This window comes from Onychostoma macrolepis, chromosome 08 (genome assembly GCF_012432095.1).
Source record: "Onychostoma macrolepis isolate SWU-2019 chromosome 08, ASM1243209v1, whole genome shotgun sequence".
NCBI classification, from domain to species: domain Eukaryota; kingdom Metazoa; phylum Chordata; class Actinopteri; order Cypriniformes; family Cyprinidae; genus Onychostoma; species Onychostoma macrolepis.
The window spans coordinates 4895382-4915941 of record NC_081162.1 but is presented as its reverse complement, the minus strand read 5'-3'; the positions used below and the strand labels follow the sequence as shown (position 1 = coordinate 4915941).

General features: G+C 38.7%; 2 protein-coding genes across 2 annotated transcripts; both read left to right on the top strand.

Annotated features, from left to right (window-relative positions):
- The first annotated feature begins 4919 nt into the window (after window positions 1-4919).
- On the top strand, window positions 4920-8546 carry LOC131546340 (uncharacterized). Its single transcript, XM_058785870.1, has 3 exons — window positions 4920-7906; window positions 7985-8080; window positions 8504-8546. The coding sequence occupies exon 1, from the start codon at window positions 4938-4940 to the stop codon at window positions 7200-7202; it is 2265 nt and encodes a 754-aa protein (XP_058641853.1). The 5' UTR covers window positions 4920-4937; the 3' UTR covers window positions 7203-7906; window positions 7985-8080; window positions 8504-8546.
- A 3510-nt stretch (window positions 8547-12056) lies between these two features.
- Window positions 12057-16603, top strand: LOC131545186 (beta-microseminoprotein-like). The gene is made up of 4 exons (XM_058783761.1): window positions 12057-12189; window positions 12294-12375; window positions 12667-12784; window positions 15956-16603. The coding sequence occupies exons 1-4, from the start codon at window positions 12187-12189 to the stop codon at window positions 16080-16082; spliced, it is 330 nt and encodes a 109-aa protein (XP_058639744.1). The 5' UTR covers window positions 12057-12186; the 3' UTR covers window positions 16083-16603.
- The last annotated feature ends 3957 nt before the right edge of the window (window positions 16604-20560 follow it).

Here is a 20560-nt window from a genome sequence, read left to right as displayed (position 1 = left end):
ATACTGTTCATCCAGCTTATTGATAGTTTCTGAAATATCCCTGAGCCTAGACAGTTCTTTCTTTTTACCATTAGAAGAAAAAGAGATTATCCTGCCACGCAGATATGCTTTCAATGTCTTCCATAATATAGATCTAGATACATCATGTGTGTCACCTGAAGCACCTTCCATTAATCAATATTTTAGCAGACCACCCATACTGTTTGTCTAGTCCAGGGATCCACTTTCCTGCAGAGTTTATCTCTAACCCTAATCAAACAGGCCTAAGCATGCTAATCAGTGTCTTCAAGATCATTAGAAAATCACAGACAGGTGAGTTTGATCAGGGTTGGCGCTAAACTCTGCAGCAGGTTGGTCCTCCAGGGAAAGATTTGAGGAACCCTGGTCTAGTCTCTTCTATAGCCTTATGTGCCAGACTTACCCAAACTTTTACCTACCCGCTCACCAATCTTCATCCTCTTAGTAATACAAGAGTAATACATAGTATTACATCTTAGTAATACATGCTTGAGGCTTACACAATCATATATTGAGAAATATGTAAGAATATCAAGAAACATCTGCTCTTACTAAGTGGTTGTGAAACAGATAACAGCTTATAACAATAACAATTTCAAAATAAACCACATATTTAGCAACGAATAACTTACTCAGTAACATTACAAATATTCACAGAAGATTAATCAGTCTTAATTAAAAAGTATTTTTTTCAATTATTTTACAAACATAGCCTATCCATAAATGTCCATATAGGGGGCCTATCTCACTTGCATAAAGACACGTGTGCTGTTGCATATATCCTTTGTGGGTTTGACCCGCCACCTACTGGACATTTAAGGTACTACTGGTGATATGTTTAGTTTTACTTTCGATTTCTCTCAGTGAAGATAGTTTAAAACAATATGCACACAATGTACTTTGAGTGGTTGATTTCTTCGTTTGAACCTTGGATATATATGTCCGTAAGTGCCATATTTGTGTTAAAACATACTAATGTCCATAAGGAGTTGTTTAATTGTTGAAATAATTGATTGATACTGCATTTATTGTGGGAGAACGAATTGCTTTAATAATTAATGCTACATGCTAACGGTTCTAGGGAACGTTAGGTTTCTCTTTGTTTAACACAAAATGCATGTATTTACAATATATACAAAGCTAAAATAATGTTGTGAAGAAACTAGGTACATTGTATTGTTTAACTGTATCATAGATATACATATAATGCTTACACACAATTTTCTTCTTTGTTTGTAATTTTACAGCTAAAATAACCAGTAAAGTCACCAAGGTCACAAGACTGCTTTCTGGAGTTTTCTTTGTTCGCTATCTGTTAACCCTTTGCTTAAGTAACGCATTGGTGAGAACAGAATAGTAAAAGGACAGAATCACACTGCCATTGTTACATTGCATCGTACAGCTCATCAGAAGCTAGTGAAGTATGGAGTCACACAGTGAAGGGAAGGATGCGTCCCAAGCCTTTGAAATTAGATTACAAGTTCCTAGCTCAAAGTCATCTCGAAGATCAAGTAGGTCATCGGCCAGTGTGGCAGCGACTCGGGCGAGAGCTAAAGCAGAAGCAGCGAGAGCTAAAGCATCTTATGCGGAAAAAGAGGCAGCTATGATGAAGAAAAAAGCAGAGGTGGAAGCAGATCTATTTGTGCTACAATCTCAAAAAGAAGCAACTGCAGCATCTGCTGAAGCAGCAATTTATGAGGCAGCAGCGACATTGAGGAGGGAAATATAGAAGAATTGGTTAGTGAGACACACTCAGTGCGAACCCAGCGTACCAAGGAGTATGTTCAGAAGCATGCAATTGAACAACATCAGCAGCAGTTTGTTGATATTCCGATTCCACAGTTGTCCTTTAGAAGTGTTGAACCCCTTCAGCATGAAGCTACGGGAACTTCTCGTTGTGAATATCCATCATATGGAATGGAGGAGTTAAAACTTAAACAGGAGACAAAGGATAACCAGAAAGATGAAGTTCATGGATGTCGCTCTGCTTTCCAAGAATCTCCCACTCCCAACTTTAGAGCTCCCATGGTTAGTTTACCATACACGTCTGATTTAGCTAACTACATGGTGAGAAACGAGATGGTAAGTTCTGGTCTCATGAAGTTCGATGATTGTCCTGAGAACTACTGGGCCTGGAAATCCTCTTTTCAAGATGTGACAAAGGACCTTGGATTAACAGCCAGAGAAGAGCTTGATCTTCTCACTAAATGGCTCGGCCCAGAGTCATCCAGGCAAGCCAAACGCATTAGATCTGTTCATGCACACTATCCAATAGCAGGTGTTCATATGCTTTGGCAGCATTTGGGAGAGTGTTACGGGAGCCCAGAAGTAATTGAGAATGCACTGTTGAGAAAACTGGAAGAGTTTCCAAGGATTTCTAACAGAGATGGACAGAGACTCAGGGAGCTAGGAGACATGCTTTTGGAATTGGAATCGGCAAAGACAGGTGGACATTTACCTGGGCTGGCAATTCTTGACACAGCGAGGGGAGTCAATCCCATCATTGAAAAACTTCCCTTTAACCTGCAAGAAAGATGGATCACTCATGGAGCCAAGTATAAAGTGGATCATCGTGTCTCTTTCCCACCATTTGGCTTCTTTGTGCAATTTGTTTGTGACCAAGCAAGAATAAGAAATGATCCCAGTTTTTCTTTGTCTATGTAGAGTCATCTTAAACAGGAGAAATTTTCACGGCTCAGCAACAAAATACCTGTGTCAGTGAGGAAAACTGAGGTGCTAGCCACTGTTTCAAATTCCAAAGCCAAGCAACTCCCTGAACAGAAGGTTCTGGATCCTAGTAAGCAATGTCCAATTCACAACAAGCCGCATCCATTGTCGAAATGTCGTGGATTTAGAGTAAAGCCCCTGGATGACAGAAAAACATACCTCAAAGATCTATCTATCTGCTTCAGGTGTTGTGGTTCCAGTAAACACATAGCAAAAGAGTGTGAGGCAGCTGTTAAATGTCAAGAGTGTAACAGTGAGCGCCATGTCTCTGCAATGCACCCAGGGCCTGCTCCATGGGCGGAGGGAACTCCAGTAACAGAGCAAGAGCAAGGCGGGGAATCCTAAGGGGACATATCATCCGAAGTTACTTCCAAATGCACAGAAATTTGTGGTAAAGCTCCTAGTCCTAAATCGTGCTCGAAAATCTGTTTGGTTGACGTTTTTCCATCTGGTTGTCCTGAACAAGCTGAGAGAATATATGTAGTTCTGGATGATCAAAGTAACCGGTCCTTAGCAAAGTCTGCCTTTTTCAAGCTGTTTGGTATCAATGGAGATTCGTACCCCTATACTTTACGCACATGTGCAGGAACAGCAAAGGCAATGGGTAGAAGAGCGAACAATTTCATTGTTAGGTCACTTGATGGGGAAGCCCAGGTGTCACTTCCAACACTTTTAGAATGTAATATGTTGCCTGAAGATCGAGACGAAATTCCAACACCTGAAATAGCAAAGTATTTCTCTCATCTCAAGCCGGTGGCTGACAAGTTACCAGCCTTTGACGCAAGCGCTCCCATTCTTCTCCTTTTAGGGAGGGACATTCTAAGTGTCCATAAGGTTCGAGAACAGTATAATGGACCTGGTAACATGCCATATGCTCAGCGTATGGATTTAGGCTAGGTCATCGTGGGAGAAGTGTGTATGGGAGGAGTACACAAGTCTGAGACAGCAAATGTGTTCAGGACAAACATACTGCAAAATGGACGCACTTCCTTTTTCCCATCCTGTTCTAAAGGAATTCAGGTCAAAGAACAGTTTGGCACTCCCATTCGTCAATACCAGTCCACTCTACCTTGCTATCCAGTCACAAGCTCTTGTACAGATCACCTAGGAAACAATGTGTTTTAAAAGACTCCCAGTGATGATAAGCTTTCGCTGTCTGTTGAAGATGGCATCTTCCTTGATATTATGTACAGAGAAATGTACATGGATGAGTCGAACCACTGGGTAGCTCCCTTGCCGTTCCGTTTACCGAACAACCCATTGCCGAACAACCGAGACCAAGCAATTAAGCGTCTTAACGTTCTGCAACGCACCTTACAAAGAAAACCTGAGATGGCCAAACACTTTGTGGAGTTTATGCAAAACATTGTCATCAATAAACATGCAGAGCTAGCTCCACCATTGCAGCCTGATGAAGAGTGCTGTTATTTACCAATATTTGGTGTATACCATCCCATGAAACCTGGGAAGATTAGGGTCGTCTTCGATTCTAGTGCTCACTGTGAAGGAATCTCTTTGAACGACACTCTTCTTTGTGGACCAGATCTAAACAACAAGCTATTTGGGGTCCTGATGCGTTTCCGTAAGGAACAAATTGCAGTCACGGCTGACGTAGAACAAATGTTCTACTGCTTCAAGGTCCGAGAAGATCACCAAAACTTCCTGAGGTTCTTGTGGTTCAAGGATAACGATCTCTCCAAAGAAATCATGGAGTACAGAATGACAGTACATGTTTTTGGGAACAGCCCATCTCCAGCTGTGGCAATCTTAGGGATGAGACGGGCAGTGGATTTTGGAGAAGAAGAGTATGGTAGAGAAACCAAACAGTTTGTCCATAGAAATTTTTACGTGGACGACGGCCTGATCTCTGTTTCCAGTGCAGCCGAAGCCATCAGTCTCCTGAAAAACACCAAAAACATATTGGCTGAATCAAACATCAGGCTTCACAAGATTTCTTAAAATAACCATCAAGTCATGGAAGCATTCCCTATATCTGATAGGGCAAATGACCTGAAAGATCTGGATTTAAGTGTCGATCCTCTACCTCTCCAACGAAGCTTAGGGGTGAGCTGGAGTTTAGAGATTGTTTCACGTTCCAAGTATCTCCAGACGTTAGACCATTCACTCGACGGGGCATACTTTCAACAGTTAACAGTCTCTACGATCCTTTGGGATTTGTTGCTCCTGTTACCATGCAGGGTAAGGCCTTGGTAAGAGAGCTGTCTTCAGGCCAGTTTGACTGGGACACACCACTCCCAGCAGATAAGGAGGCCCAATGGAAGGCACGGACAGATTCTTTAACCAATCTCAGAGAAGTCCAGATTCATAGACCCTATATACCAGTCTCTATGTCCTGCGCTTCCAAGAAAGAGGGGATCATTTTTTCTGATGCTTCCACGGTGGCCATAGCAGCGGTTGCCTATCTCAGAGTTGTCACTATGGATGGTCAGTGCCATGTTGGGTTTATCATGGCTAAATCAAAGTTGGCACCATACCCGGCTCACACAGTGCCGCGACTAGAGCTGTGTGCAGCAGTTCTAGCTGTTGCGCTAGCAGAACTGATTACAGAAGAGTTGGATCTGGAACTGACTGCAGTAAAATTCTACACTGACAGTAAAATTGTGTTAGGGTACCTTCGCAATACGTCCAGACGATTCTATGTGTATGTTGCAAACCGAGTGGCACAAATCAGAAATTCCACAAAACCAGAACAGTGGTATCATGTTGGTTCGGACCTGAACCCAGCAGACCTCGGTACTAGATTCATTCCAGCAACCATCCTTCCTCACACTAATTGGTTCTCTGGTCCAGAATTCCTACGACTGCCTTTTCTTGAAGAAATGGCTAAGGGTGAATCGTTTGAGCTTGTGGAGCCAGAGAAGGATCAGGAGATCCGCCCACAAGTGGCAACATTGGTCACTAATGTGACAGAACAGTCTCTAGGATCACACCGATTTGAGCGTTTCTCAGAGTGGAGAACCCTTGTAAGAAGCATAGCAAGGCTTGTCCATGTTGCAAAATCACTTTCTGGAAAGAGACATACAGGGGATTGCAAAGGTTGGCACTGGTGCCAAAAAAGTCTCCAGTCTGAGCTCACACAAGCAAAAACTATTATTATACGGTGTGTGCAGCTAGAATACTATAAAGATGAACTCAAATGCTTGAGTAAGGGAGAAGAAATCTCACAACAAAGCTCTCTGAAGAAACTAGCTCCCTTTGTAGTTGAAGAAGGACTGATTCGAGTTGGAGGTCGCTTGCAGTCAGCAGAATTGTCAGAACAGGAGAAACACCCGTTAATAATCCCAGCAAGACAACATGTAGCCACATTATTGATCAGATACTACCACAATCAGGTGGCACACCAAGGACGACATCTGACCGCTGGAGCACTACGATCGGCAGGTCTCTGGATTGTAAAGGGAACAAAGCTAATTAACAGTGTGATTCGTCAGTGTGTTACTTGCAGGAAGTTGAGAGGAAGACTCGAAGAACAAAGAATGTCAGACCTACCCATGGATAGAGTGACTATAGATCCACCATTCACTCATGTGGGCCTAGATGTGTTTGGGCCATGGAGCATAACGTCACGCCGTACAAGAGGGGGAAGTGCTGACAGCAAAAGATGGGATGTCATCTTCTCCTGCTTAAGTACAAGGGCTGTCCATCTGGAGGTCATCGAGTCCATGTCAACTTCCAGCTTCATTAATGCCCTCAGACGGTTCTTGGTGGGTCGCGGACCAGTTAAACACTTTAGATCCGACAGAACAAATTTCATTGGCGCCTGTCGAGAACTGAACATCAATATTTGGGATGCAGAGCTCAAGGGGTACTTGCAGGAGCAAGGTTGTACATGGTCATTTAACGCTCCCCACTCTTCTCATATGGGAGGAGCATGGGAAAGGATGATCAACACTGCACAACGGATTCTTGAGGCACTGTTGCTAAAAACCAGCCTTTCTCGTCTTACCCATGAAGTCTTGACTACTCTCATGTCTGAAGTCATGGCAATAATGAATGCTAGACCTTTACTTCCTATTTCATCTGATCCCGACACATTGGAAGGTCTGTCTCCTTCAATGCTTCTCACACAAAAGGCTAGTGCTGTACCGGCACCTCTTGGAGACTTTGACATGAAGGACCTCTACAAGAAAGAATGGAGACAGGTTCAATGTCTGGCTGATGCTTTCTGGAAGGCATGGAGGAGAGACTATCTTGCTACATTGCAAGTACGGAGAAAGTGGACGGAGGAAAAACGAAACCTTCAAGAAGGAGATGTTGTCTTGCTTAAGGACTCTAATGTGAAACGCAATGAGTGGCCTGTTGGGCTTATAGTGAAAACCATACCCAGCAGTGATAATAGAGTGAGGAAGGTAGAAGTAAAGATAATTAAAGAAGGATCTGAGAAGGTGTATCTGAGACCCATCTCAGAGGTGGTTCTCCTGCCTGGGAAGTCATAGAAGGTTCAATAGTGGTATAAAAGTTATTATTAGTTATTGTTTAAAACAATACCCACGCAATGTACTTTGAGTGGTTGATTTCTTCGTTTGAGCCTTGGATATATATGTCCGTAAGTGCCATATTTGTGTTAAAACATACTAATGTCCATAAGGAGTTGTTTAATTGTTGAAATAATTGATTGATACTGCATTTATTGTGGGAGAACGAATTGCTTTAATAATTAATGCTACATGCTAACGGTTCTAGGGAACGTTAGGTTTTTCTTTGTTTAACACAAAATGCATGTATTTATAGTATATACAAAGCTAAAATAATGTTGTGAAGAAACTAGGTACATTATATTGTTTAACTGTATCATAGATATAAATATAATGCTTACACACAATTTTCTTCTTTGTTTGTAGTTTTACAGCTAAAATAACCAGTAAAGTCACCAAGGTCACAAGACTGCTTTCTGGAGTTTTCTTTGTTCGCTATCTGATAACCCTTTGCTTAAGTAACGCATTGGTGAGAACAGAATAACACGAAACATATTTTTCTGCATAAAAGTGCAAGTGACTAGTTAAAGTTGGTAATCAAAAACATTGATCAGTGCAGACGTGTGTTGAAATTAGATGTTCCTCTTCTGTTTTCTTTAAAAAGAGCTAATGTGCCAATGACTGCATTTCTTCAGACCAGCATCTGTGCTAAACTTGCAAAAATTGTAAGTTTAATAATACTACTGATCAATATAGAATTTATATATTAATATTTACTGTTTTTTTCTATAATAAGTTACTAGTTTTCTCTTTACAGACATCTTTGGCTCTGGTTTTGGTATTCTGTGCCTTTGTCTCTTTAAGCGAGTCTGCCTGTTTCCTTAAAGGTCTAAATCTGGGTAAATAAAAACAGACACACCTAACATTTAATTGTTTCTTTAAAAGTCAACATGAAGTCAAAATTCACTCTTATTAGTTTTTTTTTTTTTTTTTTCATCAGAGTATGATGAGTTAAGCATCTCTTAGTTGTTTTGCTTAAAAAAAATATACATGTGTAATGGAGACTGTATATTTAATATCCTAACTATAACACCATTTATTTGCATTTGAATCAACTTTAAAAAAAAAAAAAAAGAAAGAAAATAAGTTTACATGAAGCATATTTCATGTCAAATAACCAGAAAACATTCAGTTATAACAATTTAGACTCATCCACTGATTGTACTACAACACATTTAGAAGAGGTTGTATCTACACTTTTTAGGTAAATAAACACTGCATTTCTTCTTAACATCTCTTTTTATTTGGTTGAATATAAATAGGGGCAGACCATTGTGTTGATGGCTATGATAACTCCAAGCATCCAATGGGAAGTACTTGGACAAACGGCAGATGTGTCAGATGCACCTGCTCTCCCACCAGTATGAAGTGCTGTGACATGTAAGACACTTAAAAGAAAGAACACTTTCATGACTGTTTCTTGACACACTCAAGCACTTTTTCAAAGTAAAAAAAAAAAAAAAAGTCTTACCTTAAAGGACACTGTAAGTCATTATGTTTTAATAATATTTTGTTGTGCTTTAAATAAGTACACTTATTTTGATGTATTGATTAACATACTAAAGCACATACTTGATTATAATTTTAACTGTAGTGTTATTCAATATATTCAATAAACTGCAACTTCATTCTTTCAGATGTATAAAAAAAATACATATATATTTAAACAAATACATCAAATGTCAAAGTATATTTTAGTTTACAATGAATGCTTATCAGTACATGTAGTACACTATAAGCATATTTCAAAGACAATACAAGCACTTATGAAATTACATATAAAATGTCTTATTTAAGTGGGTGAAAAAAGCACTCTTAAGTTCAGCCATTACATATAAATGTAAACTATAATACATTGTCATTTAATTGTAAATAATATGCAATTATGTTTTTAAACATTATATTAGGTTCGCACTTAAGTAAACTTTTAAAGTATATTACTTCTGTAGTTAGTAGGCTACTCTTTTTTATATGTATGCTACAGCATACTTCTTTTTCACAGGGCTTGGTTATTGTTAGCTCCATTAACTTTAAAAACTGCCTCTCTTTTAAACCCGAGGTCATGTTGCATGTCTGTGTGCTGTATTTTAAACACATTGTTCATTAACATTCATGTTTACAAGCTGAGGGATGAGTTGAATTTTATTTCTGTGATTATGAACAGCATGTAGGTTTTATATTTCAAGACATTTCCTCTGAAGTGATGTGCTTTTTGTTAAAGGATGGGCCGAGCAACTGTCAAGACTAAAGGCTGCATTGTGAAGTATGATTACAAAACATGCACATTTGACGTGTTTCATCCAAAAAAACCCACCATTCACTGTGCTTATAGTGCTGTTGGAAAATAATTTCCAGTGATCAAGTAAAGTGCACTTATTTGGACTAAACTGAACTTCAGCTGTTTTTGGATCCAACTTTAGACTATGCTACTAATTATCAACGATGCAGCTAAATATCTTGATTGCAAATAGGTTTGGCATTAAAGTCTTTCTTTCTTTTATCGCTAAAACAAAGATTTTTTTAAGTAGAGCTAAGAGAACAAGTTATTTTGTTTCTTATATTGAATTTTGCATCTTATATTTGTAAAAATAGCTTATACACTTGTCCATGTATAGAGGCCATACATGTCAGAAGATAAAAAAGTGTAATGCTTACGTAAGGAAAGGTATGAATTATGTCACCTTTTCATTTATGATTTAAAGCATGAATCTTGCATTGTTTGCTTCTGAATTGTTAAAATTGCTCAGTTAAAATTTTGCATGTTTGTTGAAATTTTGATTAAATCACATTTTCTCATCACACATCATCTTGTGTTTTAAGCAGTGTTTGTGTGAAATGACACATGTAAAACCCTAATAAAAACACAATAGCAGGTTATTAATGTAAGACTGTGTTACAAGCAGGGCCGGATTTATGCATAGGCATGTCCTGAGGGGCCAAATTACAGTAAGGAGAATTATTTATTTATTTTACGGGCTACCTACAACAGCAAATAAATCTAAACGTAAAAAAAATAAATTAAATAAATAAAAAACATTAACTATGCAAATAAATATAACAATCAATACGACAAAAAAATATTTCCATGTTTTCCATATGAAATTAGGTTTTGCTATCTATGAAAAGCACACTTTCTTTCTCTCGCTCTTTCTCATGAAAAAAAAACCGCACTCACAGACTCAACAGTACAGGATCAAACGCACAGAAACGTGTAAGTGCTGCCCTGCGATCCTTTCAATAAAACAGATTTTCAGCTGAAGAGCTTCATAACATCTCTCTGGTGAGCAGTTCAACTTTTAAGATTACAGAATCTTTATTGTCACTGTATGCACACAGTAGCACACAACAATGACATGGGGTTAGCAGCTCTAAAACAGTAATAATAAATTAACTAGTAAAATAAAAATAAACAGTATAAATTAAACAATATAAACAGTAATGCAGCCACAAAACAGTGTTGGAGTATACTTTAAAAACAGCATCAGTATTGCTGTTATTATGTTTGTTATGGTAAGCAATGCTCACAATGTCATTGTATAGTTGTAAACAATATAGACAGTATGATGGCAGTATAAACGGTAACACTTTATTTCGATTTAGGCACTCTACTAACAGTAAGTAACTTTGCAACTACATGTCAACTAGCAGTCATTTGAGTATTAGTAGACTGTCTGCTTAATATGGTCCACAACATACAACATACTGACTATCAGAAACTTTGCAAGTATATGTCAACTTATTCTATTAACCCTAAACCTACACTAACAGTCTACTCTGAGAGTTAGTAGACATGTAGTTGACATCTACACTCTCAGAAATAAAGGTACAAAAGCTGTCACTGGGGCGGTACCTTTTCAAAAGGTACACTTTTGTACCTATTAGGTTCAAATATGTACACTAAGTACTAATATGTACCTTTAAGGTACCAAAATGGACCCTTTAGGTACAAACATGTACCTTTTGAAAAGGTACCGCCCCAGTGACAGCTTTTATACCTTTATTTCTGAGAGTGTAGTTACAAAGTTACTTATACTTAGTAGAATGTCTAAAGTGGACTATCGAAATAAAGTGTAAACGTATAAACATTAATGTAACAGCAGTATACTGTTTAAAAGTGATATAGCACAAGAAGCACCTTGGCAATACAATAATGCACATATGTTCATAAATTGTAATTAATGTTAAACTATGTAATGAGTGAGCTCATTACATAGTGAGATATCACAATGGTGGAGAGCAGGTGAATTCTTGTGTAACAAAGTTTGTAGTTATTGGAAGGAGGAGGCGGGAACCAGCAGACGTTTAACATAAATTTAATAACAAACAACAACACGGACGACTGCCGCATAAACAAACACAAGAGCACAACTAAAATGTCCCAGGCCTGGTCCTCTCTCGTCCTTCACTGTCACACTCCTCCGTTGGACTGAAGAGACCGGTGTGGCACTTAATGTTTAATAAAGGCAGGTTATTGCCTTTAATTTAGTATTTCCATGTCCTAATCTAAAGTGAGAACTATCTATTTCTAATAAACCATTAACAGCTCCGTTATTACTGGTTTAAATACTGTAAATCAGTTAAGTACGGTTAACAAGTTGTTAACAAAGGATAATAAAACATTATCCAATTCTTCACGTATGAGCTAATTAAGCAAAAATATGTTTATGTACAAATGTATTGACAATGTAGAGACTACAGTTTGAATTTAGCATAAAGTAATAGTTTGCAAATGATTTATAAGTGCTTTGTTACTGTATACTTACAAAGTGTTTTCAAAATATTTTGCTGCATTAAAGTGCAAATGTCCAGCGTCCAAGCCAGTAATCGAACAAGTTAATGATCAGCGCAGATGTGTGATGAAATGTTTGTCCAGAGAGATGTTTTCTTCAAAAAAAACATAACGAGCATTTTATCAGACCAGCATCTGTGGTAAACTGTGCTAAAAATGGTAAGTTTCATAATGCTGATCAATATAGAATTTATATTTAAAAACATTTACCATTGTATACTGTGTTTTTTTTCTCTAATATGAACGTATTTTTTCTTTTACAGACATCTTTGGCTTTGGTTTTGGTATTTTGTGCCTTTATCTCTTTAAGCGATTCTGCCTGTTTCTTTAAACGTCTAAATCTGGGTAAATAAAAACATAGACGCACATACAACCATATTTTGCACTCACACATTGTGAAAGTCTTTTAATTCTTTCTTTAAAAGTCCATATGAAGTCAAAATTCAGTCTTATTAGTTTTTAGAAAATAGGTGTTTACATGAAATATATTTCATGTCAAATACCCAAGAACAGAAAATGTTCAGTTATAGCACACATAGACACATCACATATTTAAAAGATGGTATATGAACACTATTAAGTAAATAAACACTGCATTTCTAACTAACATCTCTTAATTTGATTGAATATAAATAGGGGAAAAACATTGTGTTGATGGCTATGATAACTCCAAGCATCCAATGGGAAGTACTTGGACAAACGGCGCATGTATCAGATGCACCTGCTCTCCCACCAGTATGGGTTGCTGTGACGCGTAAGACATTTAACTTCCTAACTGCTGCTGAAACTTAAGAAAACAAAATACAGTGATTTTTAAAACAAATAAGAAACATAGGAAAGTCCTCACTTTTATTTTAGTAATACTGTATTATCTGCAAGTACAAATACTTTTCAAGATTTGAGGGACACTACAATTGTACATTCGATACAATTAAGCACTTCTTTTTCAGAAGGGAATACTTTTACAGCATTTATGAACATTGTAAATGCATTTGTTATCATAAATTTATTTAGTTGTTGTCTAAAGTTGTCGGTGCCAGTGTAATTCCTGTAATCTCTGTGGATCTATGTAAAACTATGGTAACACTTTATTTCAAGGATCAATTCTCACTATAAACTAGAACGCATGTTACTAGCACTAACAACTACTGTACTAAGTACTAAGAAGCAGCAAATTAGGAGTTTATTGAGGCAAAAGTCTCACTTACATACAGTAAGTTAGTTTAGTGTGAATTGGAACTTAAAATAAAATGTAACCCCAAAAAAAGTGTAGTTATGGCTCATCCTTTCTATATTCCATAAAGAACAACTATACACCAAGACAGAATTTTAGCTGACACAAGCTGAGAGATTGGATATACCTCGATCAGATAAGGTTGGACCATCACCTCCACAAATACTACTTCACCTGCCATCATCACCAGTCCCATGGCCAATCTAGCACTCTACTCTGGCTTGGCAGAGGATTGCAATGGATTCTTTCTCCAGTGTTCATTGGCCTTGGAGATGCAGCCGTATCGCTTCACCACCGATCAAGTCAAGATCTTATTCATCATTTTCCTGCTGACGGGGCGAGCGCTCCAATGGGCTGAATCCATCTGGGCCCAGACAGGATCAGTAACCCATTCCCTGGATGCCTTCACCAATCCTTTCCATAAAGTTCCATAAAGGAGACACTTCTGTCAGTGAGCACCTATATCCTATCCGCCAAGGCAAAATGTCGATTAACGATTATGCTCTCAAGTTTAGAACTCTTGTTTCTGCCAGTGGTTGGAATAAGTGCGTGTTCCTCTCCACTTTCCAGCAAGGACTTGAGCCCAATATTGGTTCATCCAACTCTCTATTTGTGTTCCCAATTATATGAAGTCATGTATGGAAGACCAACAGGGCCAGCAATCCTCCATGTTCTATCACCAGCCAGAGTTCACCCCGCACTCCAGAAAAAGGGTCTGAGCCAGTGATTGTTGATAATACTTGGTTAACTTCAGCTGAGCTGCAGAGGAGGCTGACCCAAAGACTCTGTATGTACTGTGGTGCTGGTGGGCATGTAATTTCCTCATGCCCAGGTCACCCTCCACAACCTGTGATGAGTTTTGTTCACTCTCCTGCTCTTAATTTAACTCCACTCACCATAGTTGTAATCCTTACTGCCTCTGATATGTCTATTCCAATACATGCTCTCCTCAGCTCTGGGCCAGCTGGTAATTTATTCTTCAGAAACCTCTGCCGCCAGCTCAGTCTCCCAAAAGTACCACCAAGACCACCTATAAGGTCCAGTCAGTGACAGGAAGACCATTAAGCCAAAAACATGTTTGTTTTCTTGTAGGACCTGTGAAACATTGCATTGGCCTGCTCCACACCGAACAGACCCATCTCTGGGTTCTGGAGCATTCCACTGCTGATATGATTCTTGGGCGTCTGTAGCTTGTGCAGCACAACCCTGTCATCTTCTGGAAAATGGGCAAAGTCCTGAAGTGGGGCAAGTACTACTTCCATGATTGTTTCCCTCAATATCCACAATCTCTCTCTCATCCTCGTCAGACACTGCCTGTGAACATCTACCGGCATTTCATCTAGAATTACGGCTCCATCACCAATCCATTGACAGATCTGCTTAAGAACAAACCCAAGTCTCTGTCTTGGACTCCAGCTGCCATGGAGGCCTCCCAGAATCTCAAGACTGCCTTCACCAGCACACTGTTCCTATAGGACATCCTGACCCCAGCAAGCCTTTCATTGTAGAAGTGGACACATCATTGGATGGATTGGATGGAGGTTGCTCAACAACCATTCATCGTGTTGACTGATCACAAGAACCTAGAATAGAACGAGACCCGTTCCAATTTCTCCATCCCCTATCATCCAGACTCCAAGAATGTTAAGGCAGATGCCCTTTCCCATCTCCACACTCCCGGAGAAGCACCTGAAGATCCTGAGTCCATCCTGTCTTCTACCCTGTTCGTAAATCCCATCCAGTAGTCCCAGAACCAGCCCACCTCCTCCAATGCCTCTGAGGCCATTCAGCTGGGGTGTCCACAAGGTCTCCAGCACGTACTCCACTAATTCACTCAGTGCACTCACCTCTGGGCACTGGCCACCCAGAGGCCAATGGCACCCTCTCAATGCTAAAAGATCACTTCTGGTGGCCCAACATGGCAAGGGTCTGTGTGTGGCTGCTTAGACTGCACCATCTCGAAGAGCCCATGCCATCCTCCAGCCGGCAAGCTCCATCCACTGCCCTGCTCAACCATCTGTGATCACACCTGGGAATGGATTACATCACGGACCTGCCCTCCCCTCTGATGGTAATACATGCATCCTTGTGGTAATTGACCGATTTTCCAAGTCATGTCATTTGCTTCCTCTCAAAGGCATCTCCACTATTAAGATAATGGCAAAACTCATCTTAAACCATGTCTTCAGATAATTTGGGATCCCTTCAAACATTGTATCAGTCCTCAATTGATCTCCAGGTCCGGAAGGCCTCTGAGGTCTCTGAGAACACCCAATCACAGCACATACCTCGTCTCACTGTCTGGTCTTGTTCATTCAAAGTGGACTCTTACCTGTTCTCCTGATCTCTAGCAACGAACTCGAGCAATTCTCTCCAGCGATTGTCTCCAGTGTGTTTCCTGTGGTGTTTTATAAGGATTACGTGGATACTTACCCCATTCGAAGAGGTGCGTGCTCTCTATCAGTCTGCTTCACCATCCATGATCTCCTTCACTTGCAATAAAGGAAAGTTCAGATTATTCTCATCACATTTTCCTAGTTTTCTCCTTACTGTGCTGTATTTTTAACAGGTGCTATTTAATTACGTTTTCTTTATTTTATTTGTGATGGGTTGAATTTTATTTCTGTGATTATGAACATCATGTTGCAGGTTTTATATGTTAAGACATTTGTTATTTGCTTTTTGTTATAGGATGGGCCGAACAACTGTCAAGACTGAAGGCTGCATTGTGAAGTATGATTACAAAACATGCACATTTGACGTGTTTCATCCAGAAGACCCCACCATTCTCTGTGCTCATAGTGCTGTTGGAAAATAATTTCCAGTGATTGAGTAATGTGTACTTATTTGGACTAAAATGAATATCAACTGTGAGTCCACTTTTCGTACCTTGCTCTGATGATTTGACAGATGCCAGATCTTTTAATCCTGATAGGCTAACTTATCTCTGGCTAATTTGGTTCTTCAAACAAGTTTTTAATTTAACAGATTTCATTAAAATAGATGGATTAAATTGTCTGAGATTACTCCGTGTTGACATATTCATTGGAAAGGGCAGATATTATACATGAAACCATAATCAGAAATGCAGCAACTGGCAGGCAGCAAGACAGTAACGTAATGACATCATACAGTATCTTTAAGATCTCTAAGAAACAGCCTAACGGGCAAAATGACATGAGTTTTAATAAATAAATAAAACGTGTAACTGTTTTTTAAAAATGATTCCCAATTATTTTTCCCAATTCATAATATTTGTACAGGCCTTGCATTTTGAAATTTTGAAGCTGATTTGTTATATGTGACAGCATTAATTAAAGTTTCCATCTTAAGACATAACTGACTGTTTAAATTAATTGTGCATCATAAAAGCATTTTGAGATTTGAAAAGTGAGTCTGCATCTCCTGTGATTCATCAAAAGCCACCTGCATGAAGGCTCAACTGTTTTGTTATTTTCCATATAATTTAAAAATTGTTTGTTTGTCTGTTTTCTGGTTTAATAAGGTACTTTTGTAAGAAAATATCAGTGGCTGGGACAAACTTTCAGTATCACCTTCATTTAAAGGGATAGTTAACCCAAAAATGAAAATTCTCTCATTAATTTCTAACCCTCATGTCGTTTCAAACCCATGAGACACAGATACACAGGGGTTAAAAAATACCCCAAGCACACAATGCTGTATCTTTCATGCTGTTGGCCTATTTTTCTGCCAGTGATCCTGGATATCTTGTTCAGATGGCATCATGGATTCTAGCAAATAGCAACAGATTCAAAAACCAAATCCTGACTGTCTCGACTGAAAATCTGGCCGGATCTTCCTTCAAGAAAATGATCCAAAACAAACATCAGAATCAACACAAAAATGGGTCACTGGGCACAAAAAAATAAAGCTTTTGCCATGGCCTTGGTCATGTCATCTGACCTGAACCCTATAGAAAATGAGTGGGGTGAACTGAAGAGGAGAGGCAGCAACATGGAGCTGTGAATCTGAAGGATCTGGACTGGAGTGACTCTGTATGAAGGAATGGTCTCTGCAGCCTCATTAGGCATTAGGAGAGACTCAGAGCTTAGTAAAAGGAGGTTGCAAAAGGTATTGAATAAAGTGGGGCCAATAATTGTGGGCACTGTGTATTGGAGAAAAACATTTATTTCATTATTTTTTAAGAATTTCCCTCTCATTTTCAAGATTAGATTATTGTGACTTTTTGGAAAATCAAAAGGATAAAGAATGCAGACTTATTTTCACTGATTTCTTTGCTCATATACCAAAGGGAGGCAATAATTCTGACCTTAACTGTACATTTGACAATAATATCAATCGATCGATCGATCAATCAATCAATCAAAAAAAATGAAAGTAACATACTGAAGCACAATGAAGTCTATTGAAGTGTGTTGGGATTCTATTATTGACTTGAAATCATGTTTCATGTCAATGGAACCAAGCACAAGATCCTCCTTTTTTCATTTTTGAAACTTTAGAGAGCGTACAAAGTCGATTGGAATACTCAAAATAACTTGTCACGACAAAAGGACCCAGAAGCAAAGGCAAGTCAAACAGAAGTTTATTGTCCTTCAGATAAACTCAGGAAGTCTGCCGTTTACTGGCCGTATCAGGCAAATGCAGGTCTGGAGGTCTCTTCACTAAGAGACAGCGAAGCACAATAATCTGGCAAAACGCCTATAGAGAGAAATAGAGAGGTTAATCATCACAAAGAGGGAGCAGGTGCCATCCCAATCTAACCAACACAACTAACTTAAAGAGTATCAAACAAAAAAGCAAAACAGAAGATCAGGGCTAGAAGAACTGAATAAATACAAAAAAAGAAAAAAGACAAAATGCAAAAACAAGGACAAGAACATGGAACTACAAAGGACTAGAAAAGACAAGGGCACAAGACCAACCAGGCATGGAGACAAGAACACATACACTCAGCCACATCCACAGACAGAGACAAAGACAGTAGCGGGTTTCCATCCAAAGTTGCGAATTTAACTTATGTGCAAAATTGGAATATCGCATAAAACATTTGCGAACGAGCACCGTTTCCATCCAACGAGTCAAAGAGAACAAAATCGTCACTTCCTGGTAAACTGGCACTAAATAGCCTATAGAAAACTAGGATAAGCTACTGAATATAATAATTTTCATATATGAAAATTAATTGCGCCTCAGAGCGAGCAGATGAAACACAATAAATGCTGTCATTGCTTTCAGAGGTGAATGCTGCTGTTTGGTAACAGTCGTGTAAGACAATTATACAGAAATGACAGACTTTGCTCAGGCATTTCAGAACGACCATAACAACATTTCAGATGCTGTGGAACGAGATCAGTCCACTGCCAGTCAAGTTATCCCGTCTCATAGCGCAAAGTCGCATGATTTTTTTGATGTGCTTGGAGGAATTTATTCGCAAAATGCATTTCCATATCCCATTATTCGCATTAACCCTTTTTCAAGGGTTTTATTCGCATTATTCACGTTAAATCTTTTCTAAGTCAAAAACCACCTCAAGCGAGCGCAAAAACTTTTTTGCGAATTAAGGGATTTTTATTCGAAATTTGTCGTTTCCATCACTCGTTTCTCAAGCGATACCTCAAAATGCGCATTAAAACAGGGTGATGGAAATTCAGCTAGTGATAGAAGGGGTGAAAATGACCACAAACCAGCAAAAACAAGAGGGTAAAGGGAACTATAAATAGGGAGGAAAGCACATGAGGAACAGGTGAGAGCAATTACATTAACAAAGACTCAAGGAGGGCTAACAAGAGGGTGTGGTAAAGAGGAAACCAGGAGGAGGGGCTAGAGAAGCACATGGCTGAGAAAAACAATCAACAAAGCCATGTGCTGACATAAGACAACATAGCCACAGGAAACAAACACAAGACAAACAGAGTGTCAAGGGCAGTAATTGTCAACAGAACGCTCAAAAGGGACCATAAATAATGTTTTACCCTAAAATTGTCACGTAGTCGTAGGAGCTTGGGAAACGCGGAGACATGGAGCTTCGAACAAAGGACTTTATTATGACAATCTACTGACAAACCAAATATGGGCACGAGAGGAGGGGACTGACAGCAGTAAGGCAGGTGTTTGTGACCTTTTTTTTTTTTTTATCTTATTTTGCAATTAAGAATATTGCAATAATTTCGAAAGCACAAAAGAAATCAGTACTTAATTGTGACGACCCCTGCTGTTGGTTTTGGAGAGTTGCTGTTTGGTACCTGAGCCCACTAATTGCCTCAATTAGCAGTCAACTGGAAACACCTGTGACCATGCCTTAGACGCTGCTTAAGAGAACACCAACTGAGCCAGGAGGGAGAGACTTTTGCTCTTTTATTTTTGAGCTTATACTTTGGTTTACGTGTGTCCCTTGTTTTTGTTGCTTTCCTTGAGCCAAGGGTCGTAACATTAATAATAATGTAATCAGTGTTTCCAAAATCATTTGACAAATGAATCATTAACATACTGCTCCACCCTCCTCTGTTCACTTAAATACAAGGATTGTGATTTGTTTCATATAATCAAATCACTGTCGGCATAAACATGGTAAGCTTTTCATTTAATATTGTTTATATTTAGTTTAATATGTAGATTTTAGGACTGTCATTAGGTAATTTTCACAATTACAGAATTCATTAAATGTATGTGAATTTCATGTGATATTTTATACTTGTTAAGCTTCAGTGATAATTAAATTTTACCATACAAACAATAAATTAATAAACAACACATTAACTGAGGCACTTTACTTAGTGCATGTGTAGATTTTTAACATCGGATCAATGTGTTTGTTGACTGTGAAGAGGTTGGTGGTCTGGGGTTTGTTTCTGTGCGCTGTCCTTTCTCTAGTCAATGCAGCATGCTTCGTTGAGGAACACAAAACATCAGGTATAAACTGTCCTTCGCTTTTATTGCATTACTAAAAAAATGTGCTCTATCAAGTTTTTTTCCCTGAATTCTTTCTCTGATCATTTATAGTTACGTTTTGCCAGGATGGGACAGATAAAACATGGCATCCTACTGGATCTGTTTGGAGAAACAGTAAATGTTTTGACTGTAATTGTTCTGCTGATTCCATGAGGTGCTGTGATGCGTAAGTACAGGTTGTTTTTTTTTACTCAGTAGTGACATCACCATTGATTGAAATTAGTTACTTAAAACAGAAGTAAATGGAAATAATTTTGGAGGATTTAAAAGAGATGTAAATCTATCTCTGTAAATTTATATTAAACAACATTTTATATTAAATTCAAAAATATATACAGTATATAAAAAAAGGTATAAAAGCAT